The 17,801-nt window shown below is 34.7% G+C and overlaps 1 protein-coding gene across 4 annotated transcripts; it reads right to left on the reverse strand.

The window, feature by feature from the left end:
• Window positions 1-1,529: 1,529 nt before the first annotated feature.
• QTRT2 (queuine tRNA-ribosyltransferase accessory subunit 2) lies at window positions 1,530-17,794 on the reverse strand. Of its 4 annotated transcripts, none has more exons than XM_026708832.2 (9): window positions 17,716-17,794; window positions 16,387-16,600; window positions 15,733-15,788; window positions 14,033-14,109; window positions 13,625-13,834; window positions 12,413-12,612; window positions 8,831-8,982; window positions 6,730-6,844; window positions 1,530-5,148 (listed from the first exon to the last, which is right to left on the reverse strand). In XM_026708832.2, the coding sequence occupies exons 1-9, from the start codon at window positions 17,717-17,719 to the stop codon at window positions 4,917-4,919; spliced, it is 1,260 nt and encodes a 419-aa protein (XP_026564617.1). In that variant the 5' UTR covers window positions 17,720-17,794; the 3' UTR covers window positions 1,530-4,916. The 4 variants fall into 4 exon arrangements, with proteins under 4 accessions (XP_026564617.1, XP_087793412.1, XP_087793411.1 ...); XM_087937286.1 differs by having other exon boundaries at window positions 15,687-15,783; window positions 17,716-17,770; XM_087937285.1 differs by having other exon boundaries at window positions 15,687-15,788; window positions 17,716-17,753.
• Between the last annotated feature and the right edge of the window lie 7 nt (window positions 17,795-17,801).

Below are 17,801 nucleotides of genomic sequence, written 5' to 3' on the forward strand. Positions count from 1 at the left end.
GCATCCCTGGCAAACACAGTATTTTAATGAATGCAATATGTAATATTATTATGATTGCTTGTTGAGCACTTTAATAGAATTACACTTTAAGATATCTCCTAGCATAAATATTTAGGGTTGATATTCAGGTTATTTGCCACTTAAAATGGGAAGCTGTTTTTCTTCACTTTGTTCACTTTTTCTTCTGCATGCATATTCCATAAACTTCTTCAGTACCATCATTGAATGCCTACAACATCAGGCTGAAGATCCTGTGAATCTTTACTCCATAACCACCTTATAATGTATCATTGTGACGACACTTTCATAGAGACACATATAGAACCATTGGTCAAACAGACAAGTTACTCTAAAGACTTTTTCCTGAAGTACAATGGACTATGTTCATGTTAATAAATCCACTTGTCCCAATCCACCAACCAAATTAGCTACTTCTTTTCATAAAAAGAAGTCATTGTAATTACTTGTAATATATTTACTAGGTCAAGAAATATAATTCAAACAGTAAAATGTTATTTGGATTGTGGATACATAGGACTTATCAAAACAACTTGAAACCAAAAGTATCTTTTCCCAAGATTGAAGGAAACTGCATGAGCCCAGGAAGTGATACACTTGTTCAACGTGTTCCAAACAGTTGCTTCATACATTGCATATTGTTATTAACTTAATAATTGCAATGATTTACTTAACAATTTCTGGTAACCTGTTGCAAGAAAGGTCATAAAATGGGGCAAAATTCATTTAACAAATGTCTCACTTAGCAACAGAAATTTTGGGCTCAATTGTGGTTGTAAGTCAAGGACTACCTACAGTATACTTCAAAATTTTGGGGTATTCTATGCTCTTGTATGAAATTAGTAAGATGCTAGCAAATAAGAATCAAAAAAGAAGAGGCTTGAGGATGACTGACTTCCCCTGAAACATCTCTTTGATTTGTAGCTGTATATTGAAAAAATGTATGAGAGTTGAAGTCAGACAAAATAAGGTCTATATACTAATATCCATCAATGGTGCCTTCCTGGAGTTCTGAAAAGCCCTTAAAACCTGCCTTGGCCTTAGGACTGGAATACATGTGTTTACGGTGAAGCTATGATGTTTCATTTTAATGGTTGGTTTTAGTTTGGCCTGTCTTGATTCATTGTTTTCTATTGTTTTAATTTACTATTATATTTTGTAAGCCATTTGGAGTCTAATGGAGTAGGCAGCTATATTACATTTAATAAAAGAAAAAAGAAAACAAAAAAATATCAGTACTAATAGATGCCTTAGGTGAAATCCCAAAACATCTGCAGCACCACTTGAACACTTAGACATTGACAAATTCACTCAACTACAAAAGGTAGCTTTACTTGAACAACAATTCTGAGGTGGAACACCAACAAATAACTCTTTATCTGGGGTCTTTGGGAAGAACTGGAGAGGTGGGAAAAAAATCCAAAACCAGTCTACATATCTGGCTGATTGTACAATTATAACAACTCTTTTAAAGATGGACTTTACTAGAAAATAAATTGAACTAATATCAGTAATGTTTCTAGATAATTTATTTACAGTACAATCCCGTTATATTTGGATACATCCAAAACTGAGTGTACATAAAATTGTTGCCTCTTAAATCCATTTAGGCTCTAAAGATCCCTTGGATGCTTTGGTAGAATTACAGTGCACATTCCATCAGTTCTGATGATTGTAAACACAGCAATAGATATGTTTGTTATTCAAATATAACTGCTTTGGAATATAATAGTATGTTCAGTCTATTACATATAGTAATGATATTCCTCTGATAACCTTGACTATAAACTGACTATATAACTTTCACATTTTATGTGGAAAGGCAGAAGTGTCCAAGGGCTCCACCATGCCTCAGATATCTTCCCTTTTGTCCTCCAGACTATTTGCTCAATAACTTTAATAGTAATTCATATTAGTCTTAAGTGGATTTTCCAGGAAGAATAGTAGCTCGTTTTGCTCAATATCCTCTCTGAAGTAATTCCAAAAGTTGTACAATATTTATGTGGCTTGATGATTCAGGGACTATTATTCAGAATTTATAGTGCAACTATTAGCTACTTTTCCTAAAATTGTTTATACACCTGTTAGCTTCTGTATAGCCTCAGCCATATAGCATTTCTCACAGAAAGGATTCTCCTTATTTTCTAACATTTGGAAGAGGAGGTAACCCTAACCCTTTCCTTTCCTTTCCTTTTTTGTTATGAGATGTTAACAAAGATCACTCTGGAAATCATATACATGGAGAAGAGGCACTATAAAAATATCAGCAGTGAAATCAGTAAAAAAATCAAAACCATTTGCATATATAACTTATTGTACAAATTCACAACTAATTTTATTATTTTCCAAAACATGATTTTCCAAAGCTTAGTCAAGCTCAGAAATGAGAGCTAGGTATTATTTTAGATATTCTATATCTTTTCCTAGGTCATTTCACATGAAATCTGTGATTGCAGATGTTGTCTTTACTTAACAAACAAGCTAGAATGAGGAGGTTTTTCTGTGGTGGCACTGCTGAAACTTCCAGAACTAACTCCAATGCTGTAACAGTCCTCCCTTGGTGCCTGGAGGGTGTTGATATCAAGTTAAAATTGAGCCCTGGCAAGACTGAGTAGCATTAGATGCAGGGCTCCTTGGCTCTTGGGGAATTGCTATTTCGAGGATTAGATTGCACTACCCCAGACACCTGGTGCATAACCTGGGGGCTCTCATGGACTCACAACTCCTGGTGGCAGTAATAGTCAGGACACCCTTTGCACAACTGTGTGTTGTGTGCCAGTTACATCCATTCATCACCAGGCCCTTCTCAAATCACTTGTGCCTTGGTCACCTCCCCTTTGAACTATTGCAATGCGCTCTACATGGGACTACCTTTGAAGAGTAGCTGGTACTTTTAGTTGGCTCAAAACATATTGGCTCACACAATTTTGTGCACGCCAAATTTTGTGCACCTGTTACCTTTTACAGGAGCTGCATAGATTGCCGATTTGCTTCTGGGTGCAATTAAAGATGCCACCTACCACCTTTAAAGCCCAACACGCTTGAAACCAAGTTATTTAAAGGACTGCCTCTCCCCAGTTACATCTATCTGACCCACCATCTATAGAGTTCCATCTATTAGGGAAATACATTTGGTGGTACTTCTCTTCAGTGACCATCCTCAACTGAGGAGAGAATGTTCCAGAGGGTAGGGACTATGGCAGGAAAAGGAAGTCTCCTAGTCCCCGCCAGCCAACGTTCCTTGGCTGGCAGGACCTTTAGCACGCTCAACCTATCAGACAAATTTGGACAGGTAGAAATCACTGCAAGAAGATGGTTTTAAGTAATCTGGTCCCAAACTGGAAGAGCTTTAAAGGTGACAACCAGAATCTCTTTTTTATTACATTTTTAATTTTATTCTATGCAAACAATCCATCATCTGTTTAAGCAGTGCGTTGTCTGGGTACAAATATCTTGATCAATATCCATTACAATTAATACACATTCATTACGATTATATCAGTACTCTGTTCTTACTTCATATTACTATACATAATATATTTAATTATTATAACATTCCCCTTCTTACCATATTTAATTCTTATTCACATGCTTACTATTTTTCCCTAGTCTTCTATAAGTTTCTAATTTCCATTTTTATTCTCCAGCCATTGATAAAATAATGGGTGACAACCAGAATCTTGAATTGCTTCTGGAAATGCAGGCAACCAATGCAATCCATATTATAATGGTGTTACTTGTTTGAATACCCGATCAAAACATGAGATAAGGTAAGTCCATTAAGATCTGCTCTTGACAAATTCATATTGACGTCTGATAATTACTGTGTTGTTTTCAGTAATGCTTAAACATCAGCTCTTTCTTAAGCCCATTAGACTTGGCTCTGACAAGAGAGATGAGGACAATCTATCTCTCCAGTCTTCATATTGGCTTTTTGCAGAATCATCTTGCCTGGGCTTCCCACTCTCACAGTTTTTCTCTATTTTATGAGTTCCCGCCCTCTCTTTCTCTCCCTCATGCCTTACTGCATTTCCCAGATATAATGTCTTATTAAAGTTCCCCATGCAGTAAAATAAATTTGATATTATAAAAACTTTTAACATTCAAATATAGTAGTAAAAACCCAGTAGAAAAAATAAAATTGAACCGAATAATCTAAAGAAACCTGAAATACATTATTTGCTGTATTTGTTTTTACTATCAAAACCTTACTCATCCCCCTCCCAAAACATTACTGTAAAAGGTTGAAAGTGCAATCCATATCCTTCAGATAAACAGCTATCTTTTAGATAGCTCTAAAATCAGGGTCTCTAGCAGGTAACTTACAACATATGGAAAAAACTGTCTATCTAACAAGAACACAGAACAATTTAAGGAATGCATTATTTTAAAATGTTTCTACCATCAGAAGTGTCCAAGTGAGATATAATTCATAACAGAAACTATTTTTTCCTATGATTTTTAGCTACTGTATGTCATCTCTTCCTGATATTTAAAAAATAAAATAAATTAATATACAATAGTAGTACATCTGTATCTCAAAAGATGTGGAGTTGTTTTCCCATTCCCCCGATTAGTTGATGTTCTTTTCTTCCTATTGCAGTTCAAATGTTCCTAAGTTAATATCATTAATACAATTCAGAAAAGTCTGTGAGTTCTTCTAGAGAATATCCTTATTTTTATCTTTTTCAAAGATTAATGCCTCTGAAAAAGAATCTCAATTTTTCCTAAAATTATAAGGACTTAAAAAAAAGATATGAGATACTAGGCAAAATATGGTTTTTCTTCTATCATGGGTGTCTACCCTCATTGTATAGTATCTCTTCTCCATAATCTTGATCCAGAAGAGTAAGTCAGGTTGGGGAAGCCCTGTTTTTTTTTTTTTAACATATCTGACTTTAGAGGGCTTGCCTGCTGATAATCTTGCTTAACTGATCCAACTTATCTTCTTTCAAAGCATTTCGGATAGAAGAAAAGAAGCTAAAGTAATGCTGAAAGTTATGCATCATAAGAAGCACATAAGCCAGCAGCTCTTTGGTCATGACGAGGTGATGAATATAGGCACGACTGTGGTTTTGACAGCAATAGCATGAGCATCCGTTTACTATAGGATTAAAATCATCCTGGTATCTAAAAAAGAAAAGCACATTTATGGATAAGAAGTAAATCATCCATGCAGCTAAGCACATCCTTTGAGCCCAGTGTGGTAACTCTGAAAACTAACTATAACCTAATTGCTGAACACAGCATGAACATTTAATGATCACTGATATTATCAACATTATATGTCATTATCTATATACACAGTACTTCACAAAAATGTCAGAACAGCTCAGCAATTTAAGAAACTTACAATCTGACATATTTTGGTGTAATACTGTGGTTGAAATTAACAACTGATATTAGATCAGTTGACAAAGGACTTATCAGTCAAGAGAATCCCAACAGAAATGTTATAGAATTTAAAAACATATGCTGTCATGATCCTCATAATGAAAAGTTTTTGCAAAGTGCTTTTTGGTATGAATTACTACGGTTCTCTGTACTTTATTACTTTTATTCAGACTTATTTTTTTGATAATGATTATATTATTCTATTGTATTTCCCAGTGGTTCAACCTTCATAGAAAAAGTAGGAAAAGGAATGTTTAATATGGTGAACTGCTTATACAAGTTGGCATGTTGGACTTTTTTTTTAGAAGTTTTTTTAATACATGATATGATTACAGCAGGATCAAGGTAGTTGGGGAGAAGCAACAAGACAGAACCAGCAGGTTTGACCCTGTTGTCTTCTAAATTATGTAACTCACGTGGATAAAATACGCTGTGAGAGAGCTCTATTATATTTTTAACATTATAAGAGATCCATGTAACCAGACTGCTGAGCGCATAGTTGAAAAAACATCATGATGAAGATATCTAGGAGTCCTGTTAACCTCAGAAAATTATATGGCTCAATACATCATATCATAGGACAGTTAATGTTTCATGAATGGCCCTAACTATAAGATCATCCTCCAAGAATGTCTATAGCACAGCATCAAATCCCATGAAAAATGTTTTGTTTCGTTTTAAAAATGACTGTGATCTATTTTTTTCCTTTGCCCAGACATACCTACAGTTTTAAAAGCATCACCAGTATTTAGTAGCAAGTAGGAGACAGGATACTTAATTCAATAGCAACTAGGAATGAATGATTATTGGTATTCTGCAGAATTATTGACCAATTCATAACTTGACTCAAGACACAGTAAATTCATATGCAAAATGACTTAACAGTTTCTTTAAATTCAGTGGGACTTGTTTTCAGATAAGTAAATATATCTGTAGCATAAAAAGCACCCCTTGGATGCCAATGGTTTCCATGTAACGTGTCAGGTCATAAAAAATTTGAAGACCTAAGGTTTTCTCAGAGAAAAACTGAGAATTTTTCTCTTCAAATGCTAAGCTTCTGTTAAGGCTAAAATTGCGTTCTTTAAGTGAAATTGGTAAGCAACCACAATATTAATTTTCGCAACTGTGGTCACAAGTAGTTCTCAAAATGGCAAAAAAGGTGGGAATGGAGAATATTAAGCAACCACCTGTTTATGAAATTAGGCCCACAATATTCAGCAGAACATATTTCCCAATTAATGCAACAACCACTATAATATTACTCAGGACCCACCCATACAAAAAGCTGAAATTTTAAGAAAACAGAAACCAACATACTTTATTTCTTTCAGATGTATTTCAAATGAAGTCATTTCTTGAGCTTCACTGCATGTTTCATCGTTTGTTTTTTCATCATCTTTCCTCACCTCTGTTTTTCCATCTTCTTTTATATCTGCAATAAAGGAGAAGTTCATACTTAAAGGCTAAAATGTTAAAACAACTGTCACAAAATATGGAATCAAATAGTTTTGATACTTACAAGGCAGTAAAATAGGAGAAAGGGAGGCAATCTAATGTTAAAAGCTTAAAATGTAAATGGCTGCATTTCTCATTGTTTTGTTAACTATCCACGCACGCAAAATAAGCAATACCACATTCTAACCAAATTTTATTAAATGCAATGTGGTATTGTACTTATTTTTAATTAAAACAGATTCATGTTCTATCAATTTACTCTTACATTTTAATCACAAAGTTGAGGTTGAGCTGTTGAGGTAATTCCCCGTTAGGAGAATGAGCGCATACAGGGAGACATATAGAGAGTAGTGTTGGAATAATACACACAGAGCACACAGATACACTGTCCAGTAAATGTAGATTTTTACTTCCAGAAAGGTTTAAGCAAAGTCCAAAATAAGCAATCCAAAGTCATTCACAAGTTAAATCAATCAGTTTTCAATCCAGGGATAATCCAAATATCAAAGTCAAGTGTCAAAAAACAGTTCAGTAACAGGCTTACATTAAATCCAGAAAATATCAGTCAATTAGGAAAAATGGAGCAACGGCAATACTTTCCAACAGAAGGAAACAAAGATACACTCACACTCTCTTCTGAGACTAAGACCAAAACAATCCAGTTTCTGGCTTCATCTTATGGCCGTTTGAGAAACCACACCTAATTACAGTTTTGCATTTTCTTAAGGATACAGTTTTAAAATGTTTATCCTGGTTTATATATTTCTAACCCAAATAGCTGTTAGGTGACTCATATTCCTAACATGAGCCATTAAGACAGTGATATAGTCTTAAAAAGGAAACGTTCCTATTTTCCAACTGTAAATGTCTAGCAGGATTAAGTTTCATAATCATGATCAGGAGAAAAGATATAAAATACATAGAAATCCTATTCATTTTTTGAATATTCTACAACTAGCTTATGAGTTTGTATATACTTTAATAAATGCAGAGACTTGACAGCTTATCTTATAATGGTGGGCAAAATAATAGATCATTTAATATTTGCACTTTACTGTAGAATCCGTATGACTTATTAAATTGTGAGAAACTTCTAAAAAGGGTGATAAAAGATATAAAAGATCTGAGCGGTCAAAGCATGAAAATCCTCAGCCATTAAGATCCCCACTGCTTTATTTTAATCCTCACATTTACTCAATTGTGAACGACAGCAATTTCACTGTTTTGGAAAATATTTACATTTTTAAAGAGTAGTCCTTGGATTTTCTTATCAAGGTTTGAAGGCCAAAGAACAAAACAACAAATTGTGCACATATGACTGATTAATATATAAGGTTTGTTTGTTTATTTGTTTTTTAAGAAAAGCATCAGCAGCACAAAGTCAAAAAGTCCTTAAAACTATCTTGGTTTCTTCAACCATATGAGGTTGAAATGAAATTGCTAACTGGTGATGCTAATCATCAGCAAAACATTATTTTAATAAATGAATGGGGGAAAGAGATTCCATTATTCATAAAGAGATATCAAATATGAAGTCACTGTGGTGATTTACATCTTTTGTAAAATCTCTTTACCAAAATTATGGAAATTAGATCACGTGCATCTACTTATATCATTTATGCAATGAAATTATTGCAGTAATTGTGTAAACTGTTGTAGAACTTTAATTCACTGAATGTAACATCTGCTGTTCTGAGATCTGCTAAACTGAGGTTTTACTATAAACAATACTGGTCTTAACTAAGCCTCAGTTAGAAGTAGCACTTCTGGTATAACAAGTAAGGTATTGTTTACAGTGCAATAGGACAAAAAGGAGAAGGCGATTAACAACATAATTAGAACCTTCTCAGAAGGATGTTAAACAGAATAAGCATAAAGATTGGAATTTTAAGAATTTCAAAACTCACATTACCAATATTTTATTCAAATATTCCCATGCACACAAGATTATCAAGACCAATACCTGTTGTTTCAGTATTCAATTGATAATCATAATTGAAGGACAAAGCACAGAATCGTTCTGTCACCTGATAAGGAAAACAACTGTCAAAAATATCTATTCCTCTTTTAATGCACTCCAGAACTTCATCTGGTTTACCAATTCCATGGATTAGTCTGCAATAGATCAAAACAAAAAGGCATTTTAAAATAATAATCGATACATATTTTTGCAATTTATTTTGTTCTCCTGTTCATATACTCTTTTCCAATTTTACCTTGGTAAATTCTGGAGTTATACTTACAGTAATTATGGTTAACAATGAAGTCAGGTAGCTATTTATAACTAGTCCCAAACAACCAACAATGTTTCTGAGCTATAGGTGAAGCATGACCTATAAAGCCTGAGGGAAGCGGAAGGCCTTACATCTACTCTATATATCTTGGGATTCACATACACTGATTTATCAGAATTCCAAAACAACCTTGCTCCAAAATTCAGAAGTAGGTGAGAAAAACTTCAAAGGCTAACTTCCTATCCTACATTATGAGGTAATTTACGTGAAAGTTACTTATTGTATATGTTGTATACAAAGCATTCCCTCACTTCTCCCTCCAGAAGTGTTGTATTTCTTCCAAATCTGGCTACAGATATGAAGACTGGATGGAAATTCAGGGAATCATCTGAAGGGCACTTAATTGGGGAGAAAAACTGTTATAAGGATCTGTAAAGGTGGAGGTCCCCCCCACACATGCGTGCTAGTTTCTGGTTCCATCTCTGTTACAAAGCCAAAGAGCCAGTGCTGTCCAAAGACATCTTCGTGGTCATGTGGCTGGCATGATTAAACGCCAAAGGTGCACAGAACGCTGTTACCTTCCCACCAAAGTGGTCCCTATTTTTCTACTTGCATTTTACATGGTTTCGAACTGCTAGGTTGGCAAAAGCTGGGAGAAGTAACAGGAGCTTATTCCATTATGCGGTGCTAGGGATTTGAACCGCCGAACTGCCAACCTTTTTGATCGACAAGCTCAGCGTCTTAGCCACTGAGCTACCACATCCCTCAAAGATCTGTAAGTTACCAACCATATCTTTAACAACTTGACCATCTGAAATAATAGCTGAATCCACTAAATTTAATCCAAATTTTCTCTATGATGTAAGAAGGAAGATACAACATAACTATTTTCTGTTTTTAAATCCTTCCAACATTCCCCAATAAATATCAAATTGCCTTGCATCCCAATGGACATTATATTTGACCAATGACAGTAACTATTTTAGTGGCACACTGGAACAGGTAATGAAATTGTAACAACCAAGAGATTGCATTTTTAATTCCTTAAATATGCTAGTTTATACCTATGATTGATTCATTATATATGTCCCCTTAACAGTGAAAGAAATGGAAAATGGAACACTCTCATTGGCTAAAACTCTGAAGGATACATCATTCTTATGGGTGTAATGTGGCCCTAAATATTCCAGTTGAAGCCTGCAGCATCCTCAGATTCTTGATGGTGGGGTTATTTTTCCAAAATAAATGGAGACATAATTCAACCATTCCTTCAGAGGATACTTATTGCATTGCCAGAATCCTCTGTACCATTCTGGAAGGACAGAAAGTGGCACTGGGCTCCTGGCATTCTTACACCAGCACGGAACTTATATATAATTATGGTATTGTATTATACAGAGCTTCTCAAAACTGAGCCTAAAAATATACCTGAAAGTTCACTTGATCTAATGGCTAATGTACTAGACTTGAATGAAGGAAACTTTAAGTTCTACTTTTGCTTTGGTATGGAAACTAACCAAGGCACTTTGTACTAGTCATCCTCTCGTAGCCATAAAACAAGCCAATGGCCAATCACTCCTGATATGTTGACTAGACTTGTGCATACCATCACCATGAGTCAAGTTTGGTTGAAGGCAAACAAAAACAACAACAAAAACTCTACATACAAATACACAATACACTCATTTTTTTAGAATTCTCTTGTTGTAATGGAAAACCAAACCAAAGAAAAAGGATAAATCACAGCACTAGTATGCTTCAAATTTGACTTTCAGAATTTCTAACTCAACCTAAGCTTGTTATGATCAAAATAATGTTTTGAAATACAAAGGAAAAATGTTTTACTATCAGCATATACAAAAGTCTCCTTGGGGCTTGAAAATGTAGCTGGGTTTACTAAGCTTCTTGCACTATTATTAAGGATGCCAGACTCTAAATTCATTTGGCAGGTCTTATAAGATTGGAAAGGTAAAGGAATAGCAATTTTGCTCTCAACAGGAATAATGTGCTGACAACTATATAAACTAGTTTTTAAGCTTCCTGAATAAGATAATTACATTCTGTTAACAATTATACAAATCATTAACATTTGTAGTTCCTTAAATGCAACCTTTCTAATAGCAATCTAAGATACTTATTAAAAATAGAGTGATGCCTGCAAAATTTGACATACTGTTGTCTCCTATTATTTGTACAATACATATCTTTATCTCAATCTGAGAGAAGGAAGATGACAATTATTGTAAAAATAATCTGTTTATTTGAGGAAGGCATGATAAACTATAAATTATTTTTGAAAGACTTTTGGTGAGAATAAAAGAGAATTAGGTTTTCTTAATGAACATTGGCAATAAGATTAGAAGCTGAACTAGACAACTCTTTGGAATTATAATGGTCTCCTTCAAAAAGAAACCAATTCTTGTTCTTTCCATGCAAAAACGCATGCACACATGCACTTTAAAAACTGGAAAGCATTTCTTCCCATGTTGTATAATACCCCAGGTAGGGTGGAGTGGATGGGTCCCATTTTTTGGTTAGGTCTTTGTATATACAATGTTTTGAGTGCTCAGATGTTACCTTGTATATTTTTATTGTATTGTATTTTGTCTTGTTGTATATTTAAAATTGTATGCAATGTAGAATCATTTTGGAATTAGGCAGTGCGTAAATCAAATAAAACAAAAAAATATTCAGAGCTTCAATTGGCAATATTCTTTACTAAACATGGTTGTTTGCAGATGGCTTCATAAAATAAGGACCTGCAATTTACAGAATGAATTTTTGATAGAGGCTACATTGTCAACTTGAAGTAGTACTACAATGGTTGAAAAATACTAGTATCATTTAACGGTGGTATTTTTTCAAAATGATAATTTTATGGTGCTAAATGAATTAACAAAAATAATGTATAACTGTATCAGTATTCAGCTTGCAATAACTTCAAATTTAATAATCACAAATAACAGAATCACAAATTCCAACCTTTCCCCCCTGATTTTGAATGTAATTGGGTGAATGACACAACATAAGCTTTAAAATATCCCCAAATTGCTTTTTGAAAATGCCCATTTTATTACTTCCTAGCATAATTGTGGGTGCTCTGAACAATAAAAACAAAGGGACAGGAGCAGCTCATGCAGCTTTACATCAGCTGAGAATTTTCCAAGCCTGTCTTAACTTATTAAAATCTATTTATATAATACCACATAACACAGTATCTCATTCTACATTTAATAGTGCTCTGTGTTTGTGAAAATCCATCCAAGTGGTGCATTATATATGCTTAAATAAAAATCCCATTTAGCTCTGACCTTGGTTTATCTTCTGGCAGCTCAGCTATAACAGAGGTTAAGAGCTCCAATTTAGTCTCTTTAGTCATGGTATTTCCTTGAAAGGCATCCAAAAGAAATCCAGCCACCGGTCTCTTGGCAGTCTCCCTGGCTGATCTTAGTCTTTCCTCCAACACATCTCCACCTTCAATAACGCCAATCATCAAACTTTGTTTCAATTCCTGGTATGAAAGAGTCATATATATGTAAACTATAAATACATCCTTGGGTAAACAGAAGTTGGACAGAGTTGGAATGGAAAGTCCTTTCTGCAGATTGTTACCCCAGTGATATCAAACAATAAGAATAGAATAAGGAAAGAACATAAAATTTAAAATAAGCTGGCATTTATTTTTTCTTCCATCCCCATATCATTAATAATACACACATATGATTTATAGTCCTACTATTGATGGCTCTAGTTAAGAATATTTTAACTTTTTTAAAACTATTTTTCCTAACAGATTGAAATTTTCTTCCATTAGTGAAATATAATTCCCCATTTAGGTCTAGATTGCCACTTCTTTATAAAACTCTATAAAAGACCAAGCTGGGCATTATTTGCTCTAATTGAAGTTTAAACTATTTTTTTTTCTTTTAAAAGGCCAAATGATTAATAGAAGAACAATTTTTGTTTTGGAAAGAAAAGACAGTATATGTTACTAATTTCTCAATGCATACATTAAACTTACTTTTTCATTATAATTGGCCTTTCCACCAATTACATATCCACAAAGATATAGATTCTATACAAAATGTATTTGGTATTGTTATTCTAAATATTCCAAGCTTCAAGGCTTTATAAAAACAAGATATAAACATTTTAAATAAAATGATATTCAGAGATTCTGACCAGAGAAACTGGAATGGCTCTAATTAAGAGTGTTGTGGTATTATTGCAAAGGGGTTTGTGGAAGAGTGCACAACAACACGGCCCCAAAATAATTGGGTTTATCAATATAAAATTAAAATTAATAATACAAAGGGAAAGAATCATTATACTTAGTTCTATACAACAAAAAGAAAACAGAAAGAAAAAGACATGTTCTATAGATTACATAAATATAGGAGTTTTCAGAAACAATGCAGGAATTGTTGCAAGCTGCAACAATGCAAGCTGCATTTACCAGAATATCTAAAAATTAGCAAGTAACTTCAATGTGTATATACACCTCAAAAAGATTTAACACTTACTGGACAATTTTCTTGCAATTGTAGACATTCATCCAAAAAGCATAATGATCGATCTACAGATTTCTTGGCTTTCTTTCTGGAGATATCTCCTGAAATAGTGTCTCCATCTGATAAACACTGGAACCAGTCTGGCTGGATAACCTTTTGGATGTCCATGAACTTTGATGCTGTGAGTTCTTTCCGTCCTCTATTATTCCATATAGATACAGCCTGTCAGAAACAAGGAAAGAAAAAAAAATTAGCTGATTTTTCCACTATGAATTGATTCCGTTCTCCTACGTGTTTTCTAAATGGCTATGCAGGAATCTTCAGTTGCTGCCACTATTATGATTATTCCTTTAAAAACAGTAGGGAGCGGAGTGAAGAGCCAAGACTGAAAAGCCACGAAAATAGTCAAATTTACTATACCTTCGTGCTATTGTAGCCATGAGGGGAACAAACAGCAGGGTCTTGAAGGGAACAATATGATACTGATTCTGGCATACCTAAGTCCAAAATAAAATATTATCTTTAATATATTGACAATGAATTTTTCTATCATAATGCTGTATCACTTAAATAAACTATTAATAACAAGTCTCCAAAAACTATAACATTCCACTAAACATTTCTAATTACTTTTCAGGACAATCTAATAAAAAGATCTACATTGTTAATTTCTGGTAACAAAAAATCAGAAGGGATCTGAGAGCAATTTATCCAACTTCTTAAAGAGCATATGTTTTCAGGAGCTAAAGTCAGTGGTGGGATTCAACCCGTGTAACAACCGGTTTGGTGGACATGTGCTTCACACACACATGCGCACACATGGTGCTTTTGACAATAGAAGGAAAACTTACCTTTTACTGCAGCCTAAGTAAGTCAAAACAGCTGAGGAGTGGCAATCCAGGCTGCCACACCAATCAGCTGGGCTTCAAGCAAAGGAAATATAGCACCCAATAGAGCAGGAGCGGGTGGGCAGAGCCAAACTATCACTGGAACTACCAGTTTGCCCATACCGGCCTGAATCCCACCCATGGCTAAAGCTCACTTCATCAGATGCACAGAATGGCTAGACTGTTGTATGATATAACTGGTATAAGATTTAAGGATTTAAAATTTAGTAATAAAAATGGAGAGGCCTCTAGGTTTGACCCATCATACAGATTAGTCGAAAATATGTAAAACTTGTTCCAAATAAATCTTAAGTCATTTAATCAACATACATTGCAACAACCAATAGTCGATCACCAATGCTATCTCTATCCTGTAATTTCAAATGGATGTCTTTATCCACCTCATCCTTATTTAAATTCAAAGGCATATCTCCTGGATCATAACTGATCAGAAATTAGTAAACAAAGGTTGCCAAAGCATGCCTTATGGGGGTTGCCCATAAAAAGAATTAATTCTATTTCCAGGGATTCAAATGGGAGTATCACACTTATTGATTTAACTTAGACAAAAAACATACGTTTCTTTTGCAATGTCAGCTAGCAGCATTGCAAGAAAACATCAGAATTTTTTTTACTAACTCTCCTACAGTTAGTTAAAATGCAAATTTACTTTTGCCAATAAAAGAGTGTTGGATTGTGGAGTTAGTGATGCTCTCTGAACAATCAAGCTGAGACAGCACCAAGGACTCCATATTTGTTATTGTTCCCATCATTGGGGGCTGGAGAATAAGGAGGATAATTAATTTCTGTTCACAGATATTTTTTATTTGCTTTCTCCTCTGACCTTCCCTCCTTCCATCCCTCACTAGGAGGCAGATAAGTGGCTGCTAATTGGGAGAGGGAACAAGAAATTATGCAAATGGTCTGGAAATTATCATAGAATTGCTGAAAATCAGGATTATGCAGCAGCCTAGCAGCACTGAACAACTCACTACGCCCCCAAATTTCATTCCTTTGGGAGTATTGGGTCCTGGCATTCTGTAAGTTATCTCATTTGAGGTATTCTATGTACAAATGTTTGCCCTATGATGCACCACTTTGCCCAGTTAAAGGTTAGAGACATAAGTGTTTTAGCAGTATATGGATTACACTCTATTCCAAATAATGTTAGATGCAATAATACCTACTTTATCATGCTTCATTAATGATGAAAAGCCACCCCTATACTTTTACCTATGAATTTTCCAATTCCTTCTTTATATTCCTGCAAGACCTCTTGAAGATCTGCTCTGCATCCAAACAGGAAAACATGTTAGACAACTACATAATTCATGCATGTTAGACATTAATGCACAATATGTAAATAATGCAGTTTCAAAAACATCGCAACGTATGAATTCACTTTGGTCCTAAGTGATAGCTGTTTAGCCATTGACACCAGAGTGATTCTAACCACAAAGAGATCCCCTGTAGTTTCTCACTATCCAACAAATATCTTGTATCTAATATAGTTGTGGAATCATAATGCAAAGTACTTCTCAAAGTTCTTCTTAAATGACTAATGTTGGTATACAAACTAAAAGATCATACAGTTTAATGCTATCATATAAAACCAAGATTGGAATCTCAGGCTTCAATTCTAGAGCAAAGAATAATTTTGAGAATAAATCCTGTTGAAATTAAAGGGGTCTATATTTGCACAAATAGGACAGCAATAATTGAATTCTGCTGTAATTCAATCAGGAATGCAATTCTGTCAGGAATGCAAAAGTTATACTTGCATATGTATATATACGTACATATATAACATACAAATATCTCAAAAGGAAAATCAAAGTCTTTATTTGCCTCATCTATTTTACCTACAAAGGCTGAAATTGCACTCACAACGTTGTAAGTGGAATCTGGGCAACCACAGGAACACCTTGAATATTATGTAGTGTATCGTGGGTAAGGTGTGGTGCTGATCCCATTTTGGTATAAAGTAGACATCCTGGAATTTCCATCGACTGAATCCCTTTCTTGCCGAGATTTGTCAGTGTCCCAAGGCGACAGCCATCAACTATTTTGCAGAGATTTAATTTCATCTTCATCAACACACCTGAGACAACAGCAAATGATCAATAAGCAAAGCCCTTCGTCATCTTGAACCAGTTTTCTCTGAGTGTAATAGTCATGATGTATTAGTTATCTTATACTGATATTCCATGAAATTTTGTATCATGGAGGGCATTACTATTTTCCTTGTATTCAAAAAGCAATGAATTACTATGCACAAGTTTTGTTTTCAACTCTGGACTGCATGAAGTAGAGTTCAAAATATGTAGAAGACATCAGATTACCTTACTTATTTATACACCAAAACATGCCACTTATATGGACTAGGAAATAATAAATATTTATAACACTGGTACTGGACTGGAATAACACACTGGTACGGTTTCTAAATCTGGGCTTTATGCAAAAGTCTTATCAACACGAAAGGGGCAGCAAGGATACATTTTCTTGTTTCTTTATATTAACATCTTGTGGTCCTCCAGATTTCTGCAACCCAGATTTGGAAGACCTAAACTACAGTGAAGGCCTCATAATGGTAAATGTTTTAATTCCATAAAATGAAAAAAAAATGTTTTTCATTAAATAAAAAAGGCTTGATACTTTCCTCTATATCAGCGGTTCTCCAAACTGCAATAGTATTAATAATAGTATCCAAACTTATTTCTTAGCATATTTTGCTTGTCATGTACAGAACACCCAATCCAATGCCCTCCAAACGTGCTCCAAACGTGCTTTTTTTTAAAAAGGCAACTGGATTTTGTCCGGAACTGAAGAAATTTTTTGGAAGCGAAGCGAAACGTTTTCAAGGCGGGGGGAAAAACAAGAAAGTCCAGTTGCCTTTTTAAAAAAAAGGACCTTTGGGGCAACCGTGACCTGGATGACTGAGAATCTCTACTATAGCTCCAAACGTGCGGCAACAAGGTCTCCAGAATCAGCGCGTTGAGGGATGTAGAAGCCATCATTACGATGCAACTGGAGGCATCAAAGGTTGTTTTGGGGTGAGGTGGGGTGGGGTGGAGGTATCTAGTCTTAAGGGCAGACTAGATTAAAAAAAAAAAAGTAGGAGACGAAACTAGCAAGCCCCGGAATTCCACGATCCGGCACTCGCTTTTGGCCTGGAGCGTAAATAGCAATTGAACCTCGCGCAATTACACTTACACATTAATCCCCGCACGCGGCAAAACGCCGCTTCCGTTAAGGCCTTTGGTTTTTTCCCCGTAACACTGGCTCTCCAATGGAGAATA

The sequence above is a fragment of the Pseudonaja textilis genome, chromosome 7, assembly GCF_049901715.1.
Source record: "Pseudonaja textilis isolate UNSWEBS1 chromosome 7, rPseTex1.2, whole genome shotgun sequence".
NCBI classification, from domain to species: Eukaryota; Metazoa; Chordata; class Lepidosauria; order Squamata; family Elapidae; genus Pseudonaja; species Pseudonaja textilis.

Excerpts from the sequence above, each read along its gene's own strand:
- QTRT2 (XM_026708832.2), bottom strand. Across the intron at positions 6,845-8,830 it reads ATTGAATACTGAAACAACAG|ATATAAAAGAAGATGGAAAA; the intron begins GTATTGGTCTTG and ends CCTTTATTGCAG. Across the intron at positions 5,149-6,729 it reads ATACATCTGAAAGAAATAAA|ATACCAGGATGATTTTAATC; the intron begins GTATGTTGGTTT and ends TTTCTTTTTTAG.